Source organism: Halyomorpha halys, unplaced genomic scaffold, assembly GCF_000696795.3.
Source record: "Halyomorpha halys isolate HHAL.00 unplaced genomic scaffold, Hhal_1.1 Scaffold1357.1, whole genome shotgun sequence".
NCBI classification, from domain to species: Eukaryota; Metazoa; Arthropoda; class Insecta; order Hemiptera; family Pentatomidae; genus Halyomorpha; species Halyomorpha halys.
In genome coordinates, this window is record NW_027109325.1 from 177,831 (window position 1) to 193,077 (window position 15,247).

The 15,247-nt window shown below is 30.7% G+C and overlaps 1 protein-coding gene across 1 annotated transcript in view; it reads right to left on the minus strand.

Annotated features, from left to right (window-relative positions):
- LOC106689426 (pepsin B) overlaps nt 1–11,463 on the minus strand; it is a 14,531-nt gene extending 3,068 nt beyond the window's left edge. Inside the window, exons 1-11 of the mRNA XM_014434377.2 lie at nt 11,326–11,463; nt 10,401–10,524; nt 8,784–8,913; nt 7,455–7,555; nt 7,071–7,258; nt 2,150–2,266; nt 1,250–1,418; nt 1,049–1,144; nt 681–817; nt 170–193; nt 54–83 (exon numbers count right to left, since the gene is read on the minus strand). Coding sequence (XP_014289863.1) covers nt 54–83; nt 170–193; nt 681–817; nt 1,049–1,144; nt 1,250–1,418; nt 2,150–2,266; nt 7,071–7,258; nt 7,455–7,555; nt 8,784–8,913; nt 10,401–10,524; nt 11,326–11,396 — 1,187 coding nt within the window. The 5' untranslated portion in view covers nt 11,397–11,463. The remainder of the gene's footprint in view (nt 1–53; nt 84–169; nt 194–680; nt 818–1,048; nt 1,145–1,249; nt 1,419–2,149; nt 2,267–7,070; nt 7,259–7,454; nt 7,556–8,783; nt 8,914–10,400; nt 10,525–11,325) is intronic.
- Between the last annotated feature and the right edge of the window lie 3,784 nt (nt 11,464–15,247).

Sequence of the window (15,247 nt, forward strand, 5' to 3'; positions counted from 1 at the left end):
TATGTAAACAAAAATGAACATTAGTATACCTATAGTGATAAATTTTCACTTACATTGAAGTCAAAGATAAACAAAAGTTTGACCTGTAAAAAAAAGTACATGAATTTTAGTTTACTATAGCATTTTAAATTGTAAACAATATTAACCATAATGTTTAATGTTCACTTACTTTAACAGACCTCCATCTATAAACCTGCAAAGAAAAGAACTGTTGTTACCATGTTAGTTGTTAACTTTAGAATTATATTTCAAGCCAATTAGTAGTTGTAATGTCAGTTTTATATTTTTTATCATGATAGCATTAACACTTTGACTGCAGGGGCTTCCTTGGAAAACCACTCAAAAGCACAATTTTTTTATATTGTCTTTTCTTTTAATTTAAATAAGCATTATATAATGTATAAAATGTAATATTTAGCCAAAGAAAGTTTACTACTACTTCTAAAAGATACTAAAGCTCTTATCACCTACTTCAAACACAAGCTAGAAAAGTGACCTTTGACGACACATTGTTGTCATAAATGCTCCCAAGCAACTACAGCTTGATGACAATTTGACAACAGCGGTCAAATGAAACTTTTTAGTAGAGTAAGGATGTTTCAGTTTGACATAATGTAATAGATTTTTTAGATTCACTTAGATATTCCTTGTATTAAAATTCTAATGCATTGTTTAAATACCTTGTTGTTTTTGGAAATGATATTGTTCTATTAGCAAAGTTAAAAACTGTGTGAAATTTTCGCAAGAATGAATCACCAAGAACCCAAGTATCAGAAACATCTTTATTAAAAGAAATACCAATCCCAATTTTATCATTCTGAAACAAAATGAAAAGAATATATATACATATATATTTATTGTATGAGGAGAATATTTTATAATTAAAAAAATAATTTTTTTTTTTGCCAAGTAAACTACTACTTTGAAGATATTCATACCTCTTCATAATCCATTAAAATCATTGTAGCAACTATTTTTGTTTTAGAAAACTATTTCTATTTGCTTAATGAAGTATGAAAAATTATACGTTTAAAGAAAACGTACTTACAGTTTTAATAGTATAGTCTTCATCGGTTAGAGTGTAATCATTATTTCTAAAAATAAATGAAATATTAGGTACTTTGAAAGATGAGCTCCTGGTAAACTAAAAAAAAAAAGAAAGCATTAATTGGGTTTTTAATAGAATATTGAAGTTATGTATAATTAAGTAATAACATGGAATATCAATTAATTATATTTTATAACTTACTGAAAGTAAACCATTTTCTTGATTTATTTCAATTATTATTTCATCATTAGATTTTTTAATGATATCGAGGATGCATTGGAGGAATTTGTATGGTGCACTGATAATTGAAGAGCCTGAGTCTATGATAGCTTTTTGGTTAATAGCAATTATTTCATTACCAAAAGTCATGCTGAAAAATAATATAAATTTAAAAGCAATGAAAAATTATTTTAAAACAGTTGAATTTTCACAATTTCGTTTTGTAAATTGTGATGAAAAAAAATTGAAAGGGTGCTGAATGAAGTGGTTGGAATACATTGTCTCCCAAGAATGTGATAAATTAGGAAATATATCTCTACGATGTCTGCTGAAATGGAACTTGATAGATTATTAAGGAACTGATATATTATTATTTCAAAAACATTAAAAGTGAAAGGGTAGCAAAAAAAAAAAAAAAATGATCATCTTTATTTATAATGAAAAAATTTAAAATTCATGTGAATAAATCGGACAATAACAAAATCTTGTTAGAAGAATGGATAGCACTATTTCAGGCAAAGAATTACTTACATGCATTTTTTGCTGATGTGTATGTACTTTATCTAAGAAGCACAGTTATGATAAAAGTGTATAAATTCACAATTCTATGCTTAGTGTTGGTATGTACCAATGCTAAAAGCAAAATATAAAGATAGGTGCTGGTATGGAGATTAATGAGTAGAGTAAATCACCCAAGGTAAGTAGAAAAGTCTATGAAGGCTATGAGGTATCATAAAGATAGGTTTTATCTGACCATGATTTACCTTTTTAATTTTGATAACCAACATGGAAACAAAGTTTTTAGGGCTGATATCTTTCATTGTTATGTGAAATATGACAGGTTGGACCAATATGACAAAGGGTAATTATATTACAACTTACATCTCAATCTGTACCTGCCAGGCTTCAGAATCAGTGACATTAACAGTATTTAGTTCCCCATTTTTAATGTACTCTGGATTATATCCTCCAATGATTAATTCATTACTGCTCGAGTGACTGAAAGAAAAGAAAATAACATCAACATTCAGTGAATAGTCTCTACTATTTTTAATCACTCTCAGATATCTTATTGATTAAAAAAATAAAATATATATTATTATCTATATGTAATATAGCGACTGCGGGTTGGTGCGCAGGTCCCAGTGCGCTCGGTTTGGAACGTTGTGGGTTCGATTCCCACCTGGGGCAGTTAAACATTCGTTTTTCGGTGGTCTCGAAGAATGTATATTGACACTCCCACCTTGGTTAGTATGTGGTGGCAACCTAAGTAGCTGTCAGGGGTTGGCAAGAAGGACCACTAGACCCACTTGCCGGACTTGTTCCGCCCACCAAATACCAGTACCAGTACCAGTATATGTAATATACACATTTGTAATCTATGAATGCATTTTACGAAAAAGTTGTTGGCTTGAGATTTTTATCTCTTTTTAGAGTTGTTTGTGGCCTACAGACTTAAGCTGCCGACTTGACTGCCACATTAGGGCAGAGACACCGGTTCAAATTCATCCTGGGGGGTTGACTTTTATTTCATGGCAGATCCACGAAATGAAAACTTGACCCCCTACCAGGGTTAGAATAGGTTGGTTATCTGTAGATCTGTAAATACCCGCAGTATGTCAGAAATAACCAGGAAGGGGATCATAAATGAAAAAAAAATCTGAGTAAGAAATGTAAGGAAAAATTTGAAGTGAGGTGGTGTTCAACTCTTCAACGGTTTGAATAAATTAATAAGATATAGCTTATTCTTTTTCCACTAAGAAAACACTATCAGCCTATGCACATGTTTGAATGGATGAGTGTAGTATATCCCCATTGGAGGTTAGCTTACCAATCACACTGTGTAGTGCAAGGTTAAATAATGTAGCAGATTGCAAATCTCCTTGGCTAACAACCTACAGCAGTGACTATAAAACCATAACTAAAGGTACCATTAATATAAACTTTAGTATGACTGCCATCCATTGATGTTTGTATCAAGTGAATTAACTTATTTGGAATGTTGAATTCTCCCAGAGAACATATCATGTTATTTCTCAAAAGCATGGCGGTAGTCTATAAACAGCATGTGAAGGTCAGTTTTATACTCCCAGCATTTTTCCATTACCAAGATCTGATCCATCATTTCCCTGCCCCTACAGAGTCTGCATTGGTATTCCTGTAGAACATTCTCGGCAAACTCATTTAACCTCTGAACCAATAAGTTGTACCCTACTCCTAACAGTGTTTTTCCTCTGTAATTTTTGCAAAGAAGTCCGTCTCCCTTTTTATGTATAGGGTAGATTAAGATTGTTTTCCACTCTGGCATGCATTGATTGTTCCATATATCCTCAATTAGTAAGTATAATTATTGTATGTAGTATATAATTATTCAGTTCCTCTCCACCATTTTTAAAGAATTTCACTATCAGAAGTTCTTCTCCAGGAGATTTGATATTTTTAAATTTGTCTATTTATTCTACCATATCCTTGGTTGAGAGTGGTTCTAAATAAGACAAGCTTTTTAGTTTAGGTGTCACGTCAGGGTCTGTGCCTCTTACATTCAGTCAATCATTGAAGTGTTCCTCCTATCTGTCAATTACCATAGTTTTTTCTAATATTTTTCCATTTTTATCTTTACAAGCATCTGCCTTAGGTTGGAATCCATAGTTCATATATCTGACAACACCATAGAATTTTCTTGTTTCATTATTCACCCTCAGTTCTAGTATTTGTTCAGAATTCCTTTTTTTTTTCTTATAATCTTTTTGGCTTTTCTTCTGTTTATAGCTTTGTCTGGTGGAGCATTGGAATACAGCTAATCTATGTTCGTTTCTAACATTTAGGGCTGCTGCACATTCCTCATTGAACCATTCCTCACTTCTCTGCTTTCTCTTCTCTCCAATTACTCTATCTGCAGATTCCTCAATAGTTTTTCTAATTTTATACCATCTCTCTTCAACTTCCCCAATTCCAATTCCTCACAAATTCTCTGTTAGCTTATTACTTACAGATTCTTTAAATTGCTCAGTGATTTCTTCAAGTTTAAATTTTTCCAAATCCCATTTCTTCCTATAATGCCAACTCCCAGATTTTATGTATGTTAATTGCTTTCTAAACTTTACTTTGACTATGAAGTGGTCGGGGTCAGTTAGGTCCATGGGCAATCTTTATATCAGTAATTGATGATTCATGCCTTCTATCTATCAATACCTGATCTATCTGGGTTACTGCCTGAAGCCCATTGGGGGCTTTCCATGTTCCTTTGCGTATATTTTCTTGTTGGAAAAAGTACTTTTAATTAACATATCATTCTCTTCAGCGCATTGGCAGCGGTGATTTCTGTTTTCATTTGTCTCATTATGAATTGAGAATTTTCCTGCAATGGCCTGTGTAAAGCTCTTGGTTCGTAGTTGTACATTTAGGTCTCCTAAAATAATTTTAACATCATATTTTGGGGATGCCTAATATACTCTTTCCGATTATTGATAAAATTCCAATTATATATCAACATCTGCTTCCTGAGTTGGTGCATATGCTGAAATTATTGTTATGTTCCTAAATCTACCCTTCAGTCTAAGTTTGCAAGTTCTCTCACTAATCGGTTCAAATAATAGTAAATCCTTCCTTATTTTCGTTGTAATTAAGAATCCACTATCATTTTCTAAAACATTAAGAAATCTTTCTTGTCCACTCTGTGTGATTCGTCCCATCTTATCTCCTGCAAGGCTACTGTGTCTATATTAACTTAATTATCTGCTCAGGCACTTCCACTGTTTTACCAGGCTGCAGCATTGTCCTTACATTCCAGGTTGCTATAGTCAATTCCAAATTCCTGTTCTGGGCCCGTTTCCTTTTAATCCAATCTGGCTTATTATTTTCTGTGGATTTCAGAACATTTATTTTTTTATAAGGTGGTGGCGTTAACCCCATGCTCAATCCTCTTATATTACTAAATTACTAAATAGTCACGTTAAGCAATCTCACCATAAAGTGTTTCTTCTTTGTTGATTGCTGGGTTAATGTTATTTAAGAAATGCTCGAATTTAACTATTGTTCAAAAGAGTTGGTGAATCACTAATCACTCTTTCAAAAGAAACATTTGTCAGTCATGCCAAGATATAAAATTATCTACTGTGTAATATCTTTTAATATCCCTCTGGCTCCCTCACACATTCTAATTCTAAATAGCAGGATTCCAGAATTATTCTGCAAGGATATGCTCTTGGTCCGGTGTTATAAGTGGAGCATAAACCTGAAGTGAAAAAATAAAAATCTTATTTATCAATTTATCTCAGGAGATCTAGAAACTTGCTTGGCCTATCCACCTGTTGACAAACAATTTTATAACAGCTTCTGCCAGTTGAGAGTAATGAGCAGGTCAGCTGTCCTGCTATAACCACATTTCTCTTCTTGTTTGGAGAGGCAAGTTTTCTAGAATTTCAAATTGGAGCTCTTCAATAAACCTTAAGTGCGCATTTCCGTTTATTGGAACATCAAAAAAGAAAGAGTCCAGTATTGCTATTATTATGCCACACCAAACAACCAATGACCAAAAAATGTTTCCGATGTTCGCGATGAGGATTAGTCATTGATCAGTAGTGGCAGTTGTGCCTATTAAAAGTGCGATCACTTATAAATGGTGATTAATCCAAAAATAATACAAATCCAAATAAAATCCTGTGCTACGCCAACTTTTTGTAAACCTAAGTGAACTATTCTAATCCACAAAGTCCATCCTAGAGAGATAAAGATTGATCTAAATGAAAGTAAAAGTAGTAAAGATGGTGCATTTATTTCTTGGGAGTGGATTTTTGAATTTTAATTTTTCGTCATCTTCCTCAAAATACTGTTCTGATCCTGGAACTTATGGAATATTACAAATGAGAAATTTCCTTGCCATACATTGTCTAGTATACAGTTTAGTTTTATAAGATGGGAACTCTCCACACGCTTGCCTTGCTTTACCATCATACAATTATAATAATTATACTCAAATAAGTAATAACTTATGCACTAAACACTAGTGAAAGGACAATAGTGCTTTAACTGATTATGTTTTTTTCATGATGAATTGGAACCTAGTCTTGTCAGTAATTTCTTTAATTACTATTAAAATAAAACCCCAAAGGCTATGATTTTACATTAGAAAAAATACAGCTCCTACCAGCTTCATCATATTTTTATTTAAAAAGGAATAAAAAAAAAAATGTCAGAATCATCTATCATGTTCTTGTTACCCACATTTTTGAAAAAATTTAGAAATTAAAAGTTGATTAAACATCAGCAAATTCAAGTCTTTAAATAATTGAAGATATCAAAATGTAGTTCGCACTATTTTTTAAACTCTTACTACTCTTTAAAATGATATAAAAGATATAGAGGGCATCTGTAAACATCACAATCTGTATGTACTTTAGCCCTGTACACAGAATAAGAAGAATACAGATTGTATTCTTGTGGAGAACCTCAAGACCTCAACCTTTTTTTATTTTAGACCAACTGTTTATTCTGTAAAATCAGAATAAAACTAAATTCAGTACTGTTTATATAGAATTATTATTATTCACATCTTGGATGTTTTAAAATAAAATCAAGTAATTGACAGGTATGTATTTATTAATAAAAACAAATAAATAAATGAAAGAATTCACAAATATTCCAATAATTTTTTGACCTATGAAATTCAAACTTTTATGTATATTTTATCTTAGCTTTCAATTTTTCTAATTGTTATTTAATATTAGAGTGCTACTTTTATTATAATTTATGAGAACACAGAGAAAAATTCTAATTCTATTTGTTGATACTGTTCACATCTTACCTGCTAAAATGGAATGCAAATACAGGCTCTTTGATGAAACCTTGAGATAGCATATTCTGTAATATTGATGGTTGGTAAATCGAGTGGAATGACATTCCAATGATCCCTTCATATTTCTGGTCTACCCCTCCACAATCATTTTTAATTGCCAGACCAAGTGTTTGATTCATCACCGTCATGTTACCGATCTATCGAAAAATGGTTTAATTAAGAACATAAAATAAACTGTTCACATTTCACTTAAAATATTTCGTATTTAAAAAACATAAATTATTTTTCTTTCATTGGTCTTCCATATATGAATTTGAACTTTTATTAATATTTACAAATTTATTCTTTTATTATGAACTTAAAAATTACAAAAACATTTTTTTTCTTGCTTACCGTCACTGAATCACTTCCTAATCTTATAGTGACTTCTCCTTTCACATATTCCAGAGTTTTGTTCTTGTTGAAATCTTGGAAAGAGGTACTTTTATAGTGTTCTTAAAAAAAAAAAATATATAATATATTATACTCCTGAACAGAATACATATTAATTTTGGGGGGAGATAGTAAGGACTGTGGTAAAAAAAGTAGAAAAAATTGTAATAACTACTTATTTATTTTCTGCCGATATTTTGACCTACATTGTAGGTCTTCATTAAGACTGTTAGGTCCTCAATAACAGTTAAAGAATTGAATAAATCAACATATTACTTTTTGTATATAGTATTGTATATTATTAATTTGTTTATATCTCTTGAAATATCAGCTTTGTGTTTGAATAGTATATCTATTATTAATAAATTAGATATTGGAGTAAAACTTTTGTCTTTATTGCTCCATCATAGGATTGACTTTTAATTTTGAAATTGATTATCTATAACTTAAAAGTATAAACATTAAACTTCTTTGATGCCTGCTGGTACAATAGCACAACAAGAAATTATTGCTTTAAAAGCTGAATGGACTGTTTTCAAAACAAGGTGCATTACAAAATGGCTTCCAGGAGTTTATTGAAGAGGGTATAAAAATAAAATATTCATTAGAATTTTACAAAAGTGAAGGGATGTATTTATTTGATAGATTAATTAAATTAGATTATATAAAGTTACATTTTAGTAATATTTTTGCAAAAAATTAATATTTTATATGATAAAACAGAGATAGAATATATATTTTTTTCTCACTTAATCTATGTATGAGCCTGTTGCCTGAAAGGTAGGTGATAACTTCTTGAAATCATTTTTAGTATTTGCAATATTGATTCTATAACAATTTAGTATTGAATAAATGGTTAAGAGTAGAGAGTAAATTTTAGGTATCTGTTATATTTCTATAATTCTGCCTAAGATAAATGGTAATTTTACATCAAGATATATTAATAAAAGTATTTTTCAGAAAACAGTTTAGTGGCTCATGGGAAAATAATGGCCTTTTTCTTAATATCTTATTTTGCTTAGCCTTAATGAAGCCTGAAGCCTCAAACTATTTTTAACTCATTTGTGTCTTTCTTTTTTTTTTTTTTTTTTTTTTTTTATCAAACCCCCATTTAGCTTGTCTACAGAAAAGAAACTTTTTAAGCTAAATAATTGATCCAAATAAGACAGTGCATGCTCAAATTAGCCATAAATGTCTATAATTATCAAGTTCTTTAGATTTCTATCCCTTCTGATATATAATTTTAAGTTGTTACATAAATTTTTATTCACTTCTTTTATTTCTACTTACTGTACTTTGTAGAACATTTGTTTTCTTTAGAATGGCCCTTTGGTATCCAGGTGTAATCAGATCCTGTATCAAATAATATTTTATATTCTTGATTATAGCTTCCGAATTTCACTTTTCCATAGTACTGGTACTAGAAAATTATTAAATTAAGTATATCACAATATATAGTAAATAGTAAAATATCTATTATTTTGGATACAATTTACATTTAAGTATTAAATTATAAGTAATGCATTAATTTTATGACTTCGGAAAAAATTACTTTTGAAGAATTTAAAAAGTAAGATAGAAGAGGAGATTAATCCTTTTGATCCTATGTCAATTAATTTAATCTGTGGGAAACTGGAACAGCTATCGTGGTAGTTGTGGACTACAAGTTATTTGAAATAAATAAAAGAAAAGTGTAAAATGTTCACCAAAAGAACAAGATTCTAGGACCATAATGTTACAAACATGGAAATAATAACTATACAGACAAATATCAAACATACAGACCAAAAAGATCAGCCGATTGAACTGGCATGAACCCATCTTTGAGATCAGGTTGCTCCTTGCCCTACTGTTTGTATGGGTCATCATATTTAACTACAAAAATCTTTAGAAAATTAAAGTCGATTGATTGGATTTTTGAAATTTTATTACCTTTGGAGATGCCCTTTGATAATATTCACACTTATTATTAAAGTTTAAATGATATCAAATTAAAAAAAAAAAGTTTTATTCCAGGATGTTACATGTAAGTAAGGAGTGATAAAATGAAGCAGAGGGCCTAATTACTGTATTGATTTCAATTGAAAATATTTATTTAAAAATGATCTGTTTTGGTCTGTTGTTATCTTTTTGGTCATTAACAATTTTTGTTAATGGTAACCTTTTAACCTTTGGTCACAAAGGTAAAAGGTTTTATAGCGATTGGTATACGCCATTTAAAGTTTAAAAAGTTGTATACCAACACTTGAATGAATGCTGAAAAGGTGACAGCCATTTTTTAAAGGTTTAATGCAGAAGAAACTGGCACTGGTAACAAATAATGATTAGAACTTTGAAGTCAGAAGGAAATGTTTCCCCTGAGGGTTATAATAGAAAAATAAAATCATTCTCATTCATATTGCACCAAAATTTGGGAATAACCAATATCCCACCATTTATACTCTTACTCTTAGTTTTAGAAGGGCAATACAGAACTGACTGTCATCAGTGTGGGCAGCAGGTTAGAAGTACAGTTTGTTCTCCAGAAAAAGAAAAATTCCTTGACTAAGAAAATGACATACCAATCTAAAAGAAAAGTTCAATGGTGGGTCATGGAAGTTGGTTTATTTGTGCATACAAAACAATATAAAAAACCAACCATAGAAGGTCTTAGGTTCAGCTCTTAACAAGAAATTTTAATTTCTAGACCAAAGTTTGTGGAAGAAGCTGATTTAGTCAGGATTACAGGTAATGTTGTATCTCAATTAAGGGTACTTTGATCCCATCTGGTTGGAAACCTTATATTTAGATACAATTGTTTTTTAAATATTTACTACAGAGATGAGTATTTTTACTTCGTTTAGAAATGAATTGACCATATTGTACTCTTGTTAAAAATACAAGGATTATAAAAACATTTGTTCTTACATTCTTGAAGTTTGCTAAAGGTATTTTATGTGAAGACCTCTTCGTTCGTCTGTAATTTCCTTGGATACCATTCAGTTCTTTTTGAAATATTGTTTCTTCAGAATAGACTTTTTCTAGTTTGATTCTAGAAAAAAAATGAAAGAAAAGAAAAATTATTTTATAAATAATGTTTAAATTATTAGTTAGGTTCTTTCAGTGAAGACAGTTACTCGACCACGAGCGCTGTCTCTGTTGGTTGTAGGAAATACTATGATAACGTATATCTAATTCGAATTTATGGGAATTTAGGCCCTGATATCAACATTATTATAAAATAATTAATATTCTTCAAATAACTAATTTCCACAAACAAAAAAGAATCAAATGCAGTCTAAATAATGAACCATCTTGGCAATTAATTATTCGACAAGAAACACAAATTCAAATTACAAAAATAAACATGATGACATTTTAGTGCGTGCATCCTATGGAATGACGATCGATGAATCAGTAGGAACACTCTTTATTGATCATGTTAACAATATTTATTCTTAAGTAGTTTCTTTTCTTGAGACTAATCTTTTACATAAGTGATATTATGTTCGTCATGATCGTAAATCAATAGTTATAAATTATAAAACAACATTAGGATTGTATTCTTAGTGTTTTTGTGATTATGATTTTCGGAAACCCATCACCACGACATCATTAAGTATAATTTTTGAATATTAAGCACAAAAAAATTCAAAAGTATGCTTCATTGCAGGATCGCCTTTTAAATTTAAAAATAATCATAACGATCAGAACAATAAAATATTAAGAATAAATAACATTTTGTATGTGAATTTTATATTGTTTTGTTTTGTTTCTTCTGTTCTTTTTTAAATTTTTTACCAATTTTTGGTTACCTAAATAATTGCATAATTAATTATGAGTTTGTACTTACGTTTTGAGACCTTGTGTGTGTACATAAATGAACGAATAAAGTATAATAATAAAACAGGAAGGGACAAACATGTTGGTTGAAAATAAGTATTTAAAATAAGGTGAAGGAAGGCTTGTTATCTTATCAAAGTCCTTAAATGTTATCTCTAGACGCTTTTCATTTTAAAATTAAATGCCACGCCCATCAAAACTTTATAGAATCCACTTTGTTAATTTTCCACAAGTATTAGGAGTGCGTGTCACTACTCTTCCAATTATTTGAAAACCCCAAATGTTGGGATTGAGAATTTACTTCAAAAAACAAAAATTATAGTAAAAAATTACTTTAAGAGGTTATTGTACTCAAAAAACTTACAGATACTCTTTAAAGGATGGCCTTTTATTGTGTTATGATCTCTTGTGAGATTGTGACATGTCGTACATCGACCAACCAACTCGCTCTAGTTGTCTGAGAAGTCAGATAAGTAATGCTACCACTAAGGGTGGGAGTGGAGTTAAATTTCAGGCGCTTAAAGTCTCCTCTTCCAGTTTTAAGCAAGTATTTTAAAAGTAATATAGGACCGTCGCTCCCTGGGGGTCTTAGTGGGGCGATTTTGTTATTTTCCGTTTAAGAGGGATCGGAAAAAAATACATTATTTTAGAATTTGTGGTTTTTACAAAACCAGTTTCATTCATTGTAAAGGCATACTTTTAAACAGAAACTCAACATCTACCATTCTGTTTTATACGTTATAATTTAGATGGATATTTATTTTTATTATATTTATTGAAGTATCAAACACAAAATGAAAGCACATACATTACGCTTTAAAATGAACCATAAAACATCCCTCTAGCACAGTCGGTTTTTAATATAAGAACATCCTAGTGATTGATGGCTATTTCAACAATTTAGAAAAATTTATATTAAAAATACTACTAATGTAAAAAATATATATTTAATTTATTAAGTTAGCATTACTAATATAAAAATGAAATCATGAAAAACTGAGACATAGAGTTATAGGATCTTGGTGACTCCACATGGATCATCCTTTATTTAAAAAAAAGTCAAAGTTTTTCTTTTATCAAAAAAAAAGTCGGAACACCTTGAGTTGAGTTTAAAAATCTCCAGAAATTCTTACATAACACAGTAATTATTTTATAATGAGTAAATCAAAATCACTTTATGGGGTCTCCGGGCCCATCCTCTTGTGGGTTGTTTTCCAAAACTCTTCGGTAACCACTTTAGTCCAACCAAAGCACCATCCATAAGTGGTTTGTTCGGTTCAGAACCGGAAATTTTGACTTGGAAGACACAAAGCTCTCGGGTCGTCCTTCAACTGTTGATGACCAAATCCAAGCATTGATCACAAGACAACCTTCACTGAACGACACGGGATATCACAGAAACGCTTAACATATCCTACATACACTCTATAACAGATTTTCCCTTATTTCGGGACTTTCAAAACTCTCTTAACGGGAAACACTTTAATTCGCTCGAGGACTGCATAACGCACATAAAGGAGTTCATTGCCCAAAAATCTGAGAAGTTCTGGGAGGACGGAATTAAAAAATTACCAGAAAGATGGCAACATTTAATAGATCAAAATGGGACATATATAATTGATTAAAAATATTTATAAGAATCTGAAGTTTTTATTGAAATTGTTAGTACGAACTTATTTTACAACCCAATATTTTGCTCCGAACCTTATTTCAACGAATTATATACCTAGCAGAACAGTAAAAGCTCTCATAGCAGTTGTACCAAAGAAAAATTTTACAGCCCTCTTGGAATATATATCAGTGGTAAAATTGCCCGTCTATGTAAAAATATTTTTACCAACTTAAATTTCGAAATACAATTTATTTTTCAATTAAAGATATAATAATTAAAGTATCTGTTGTTTGTGTAGTATCTAGTGGTTCCTACTCCCTAGCGCTACAGCCTGGGCCTCCTCCAGAATCCTTCTCTACTCTCTCCATGATTTTATTCACTTCCATCTTAACAATTTCTCCTATCTAATTGTATTATAAATATTGGAAATATATTATATATATATTTCATAAATTTTTATTGTAATGGTGATAAAATAAAGCAAATTAAAATTAATAAAAAAAAAACATAATTTGCATTTTTCTCACTTTTGTGAATCATAACCTTTTACAGAGCCTGGTAGGGCCGCTCAGTGTTTGCTCTTAGAGAAATATAGTAAAGACATCAAATGAAGGAGATTTTATTTACTTCCATTGTGTACCTGAAGATTTCTCAGAAAAAATGTAGTTTCAGAGATATAGGTGGAAAAAAAGTGTCAATGTTTTGCAGAAACAAAAAAAAAAAAAAAAAAAAGGAAAAATATCTGTTAACAAACCTGATTTGTGTTCAGAGACCCCAAAAGTAAAGAGAGCTTCCGTTATGTTTCCATTTACAACGTAGTTTTACAAGTTTATTTAAATTTAAAATGTGTAGACAGTTTGTTCTTTTTCCCTTTGGAAATAATAATCATATCTCTTAATTAATTAGAACGGGGAGGGAAGGAGGCTAGACTACTCGCTCGGTGCCTAGATGCTAAAGAGAACCACGAACAAGTTCTATTTCTTTTTTAGAAAAGTTTCTGAGAATTCAAAAAAATACTAAAAATAACGTAATAAAAATTGAAAGAAACAAAAACTTGGCAATTTAACAGAGATATATTAATGTACAATAATATTATCAATTAACTACTGTAAATAAATTGTTTCAGTAATTTAAATATTTTTTAGTAACACATCTCAATTTATAACTTTCGTGTGTGCTATCTTTACCATTAGAAAAGAAAACTATCTAGGTAGTCATGAATTAGTCCCACGTCCATATAATATATCCTCGCTGTACTCATAAAAATATTTTAGCCAAGTCAATACTAACGAAAGTTAGTGTACAAATTATAATTTTTCAAAAATAGATTCGGCTTTTGAAATATTTTTTTATAAAAAAAATACTTCTAATTTAATACTGGTAAATTCGTTTTTGCACACTTTTGATAGACCAGAAAAAATTAGCTTGATTGACTTTTGTGATGAGACTATTTTCCACATAAATGTGTACGAATTGGAGAAACTTTTGTGTAAGTTTCATTGACGTATGGAGTCAGGAGCCTTCATGGAATATGTAACCAAAATAAGGTGAGAATAATTATCAAATTAACTAATATGAATCAGAATAACATTTCATTTATGGGAAAAATTAAGATTTATATTTTTACACCTCAAAATATAATCAAAGTTTAAAACAAAAAAAAGAAGCATTTCATTGAATTTTGCACCGTGAATAACATAGAAATTCCTGGGTATAACAGAAGATTTAAACAATATTGAGTTATTGTACAAAAACGGCAACCCACCGCTGTGCCTCGGTCGTCCCGAATATCTTATATCACCAAATAGAATTTTCCAGATAATAATAATAATATAAAAACATATATAATAGAGAATGCGGAGCCTAATGAAGGTAGTACAAAGAGTCGACTTCTCGTCAAGGGGGTGTAAATAAGTTGAGCCGAAATAGTGGAGAAGAAGCAGGGCCTTAGGGGCGTGTCGTGTAAGGTCAGGTGATGACCCCGTTGTAGGGACGAAAATTAAACCAATCAAGACCAGAGCGCGGTCACGAATGAAAATAAAAACCCGACCAGGCTGTTTGCATTGTGACCCGATAATTTAAATCGTGCTCCGTTGATTTGGTTTAATGTAATTGTCCGGGAGGTCCTTGGGAGGGGTGCCGGCGGTGAAAGGCTATGGTCGTTACGTCCTCTCCCAATCAATGGACGTACCTTCAAGGTCACCGCTCAATAAACGTATCTTCCATCTCCATTATTACCATTCTTTCATTAAATGGAGTGGTAACTTCTTTCATTTCATTGTTCTATGCTGTGATTTCTGCTCATCGAGGTTTAGGAAGT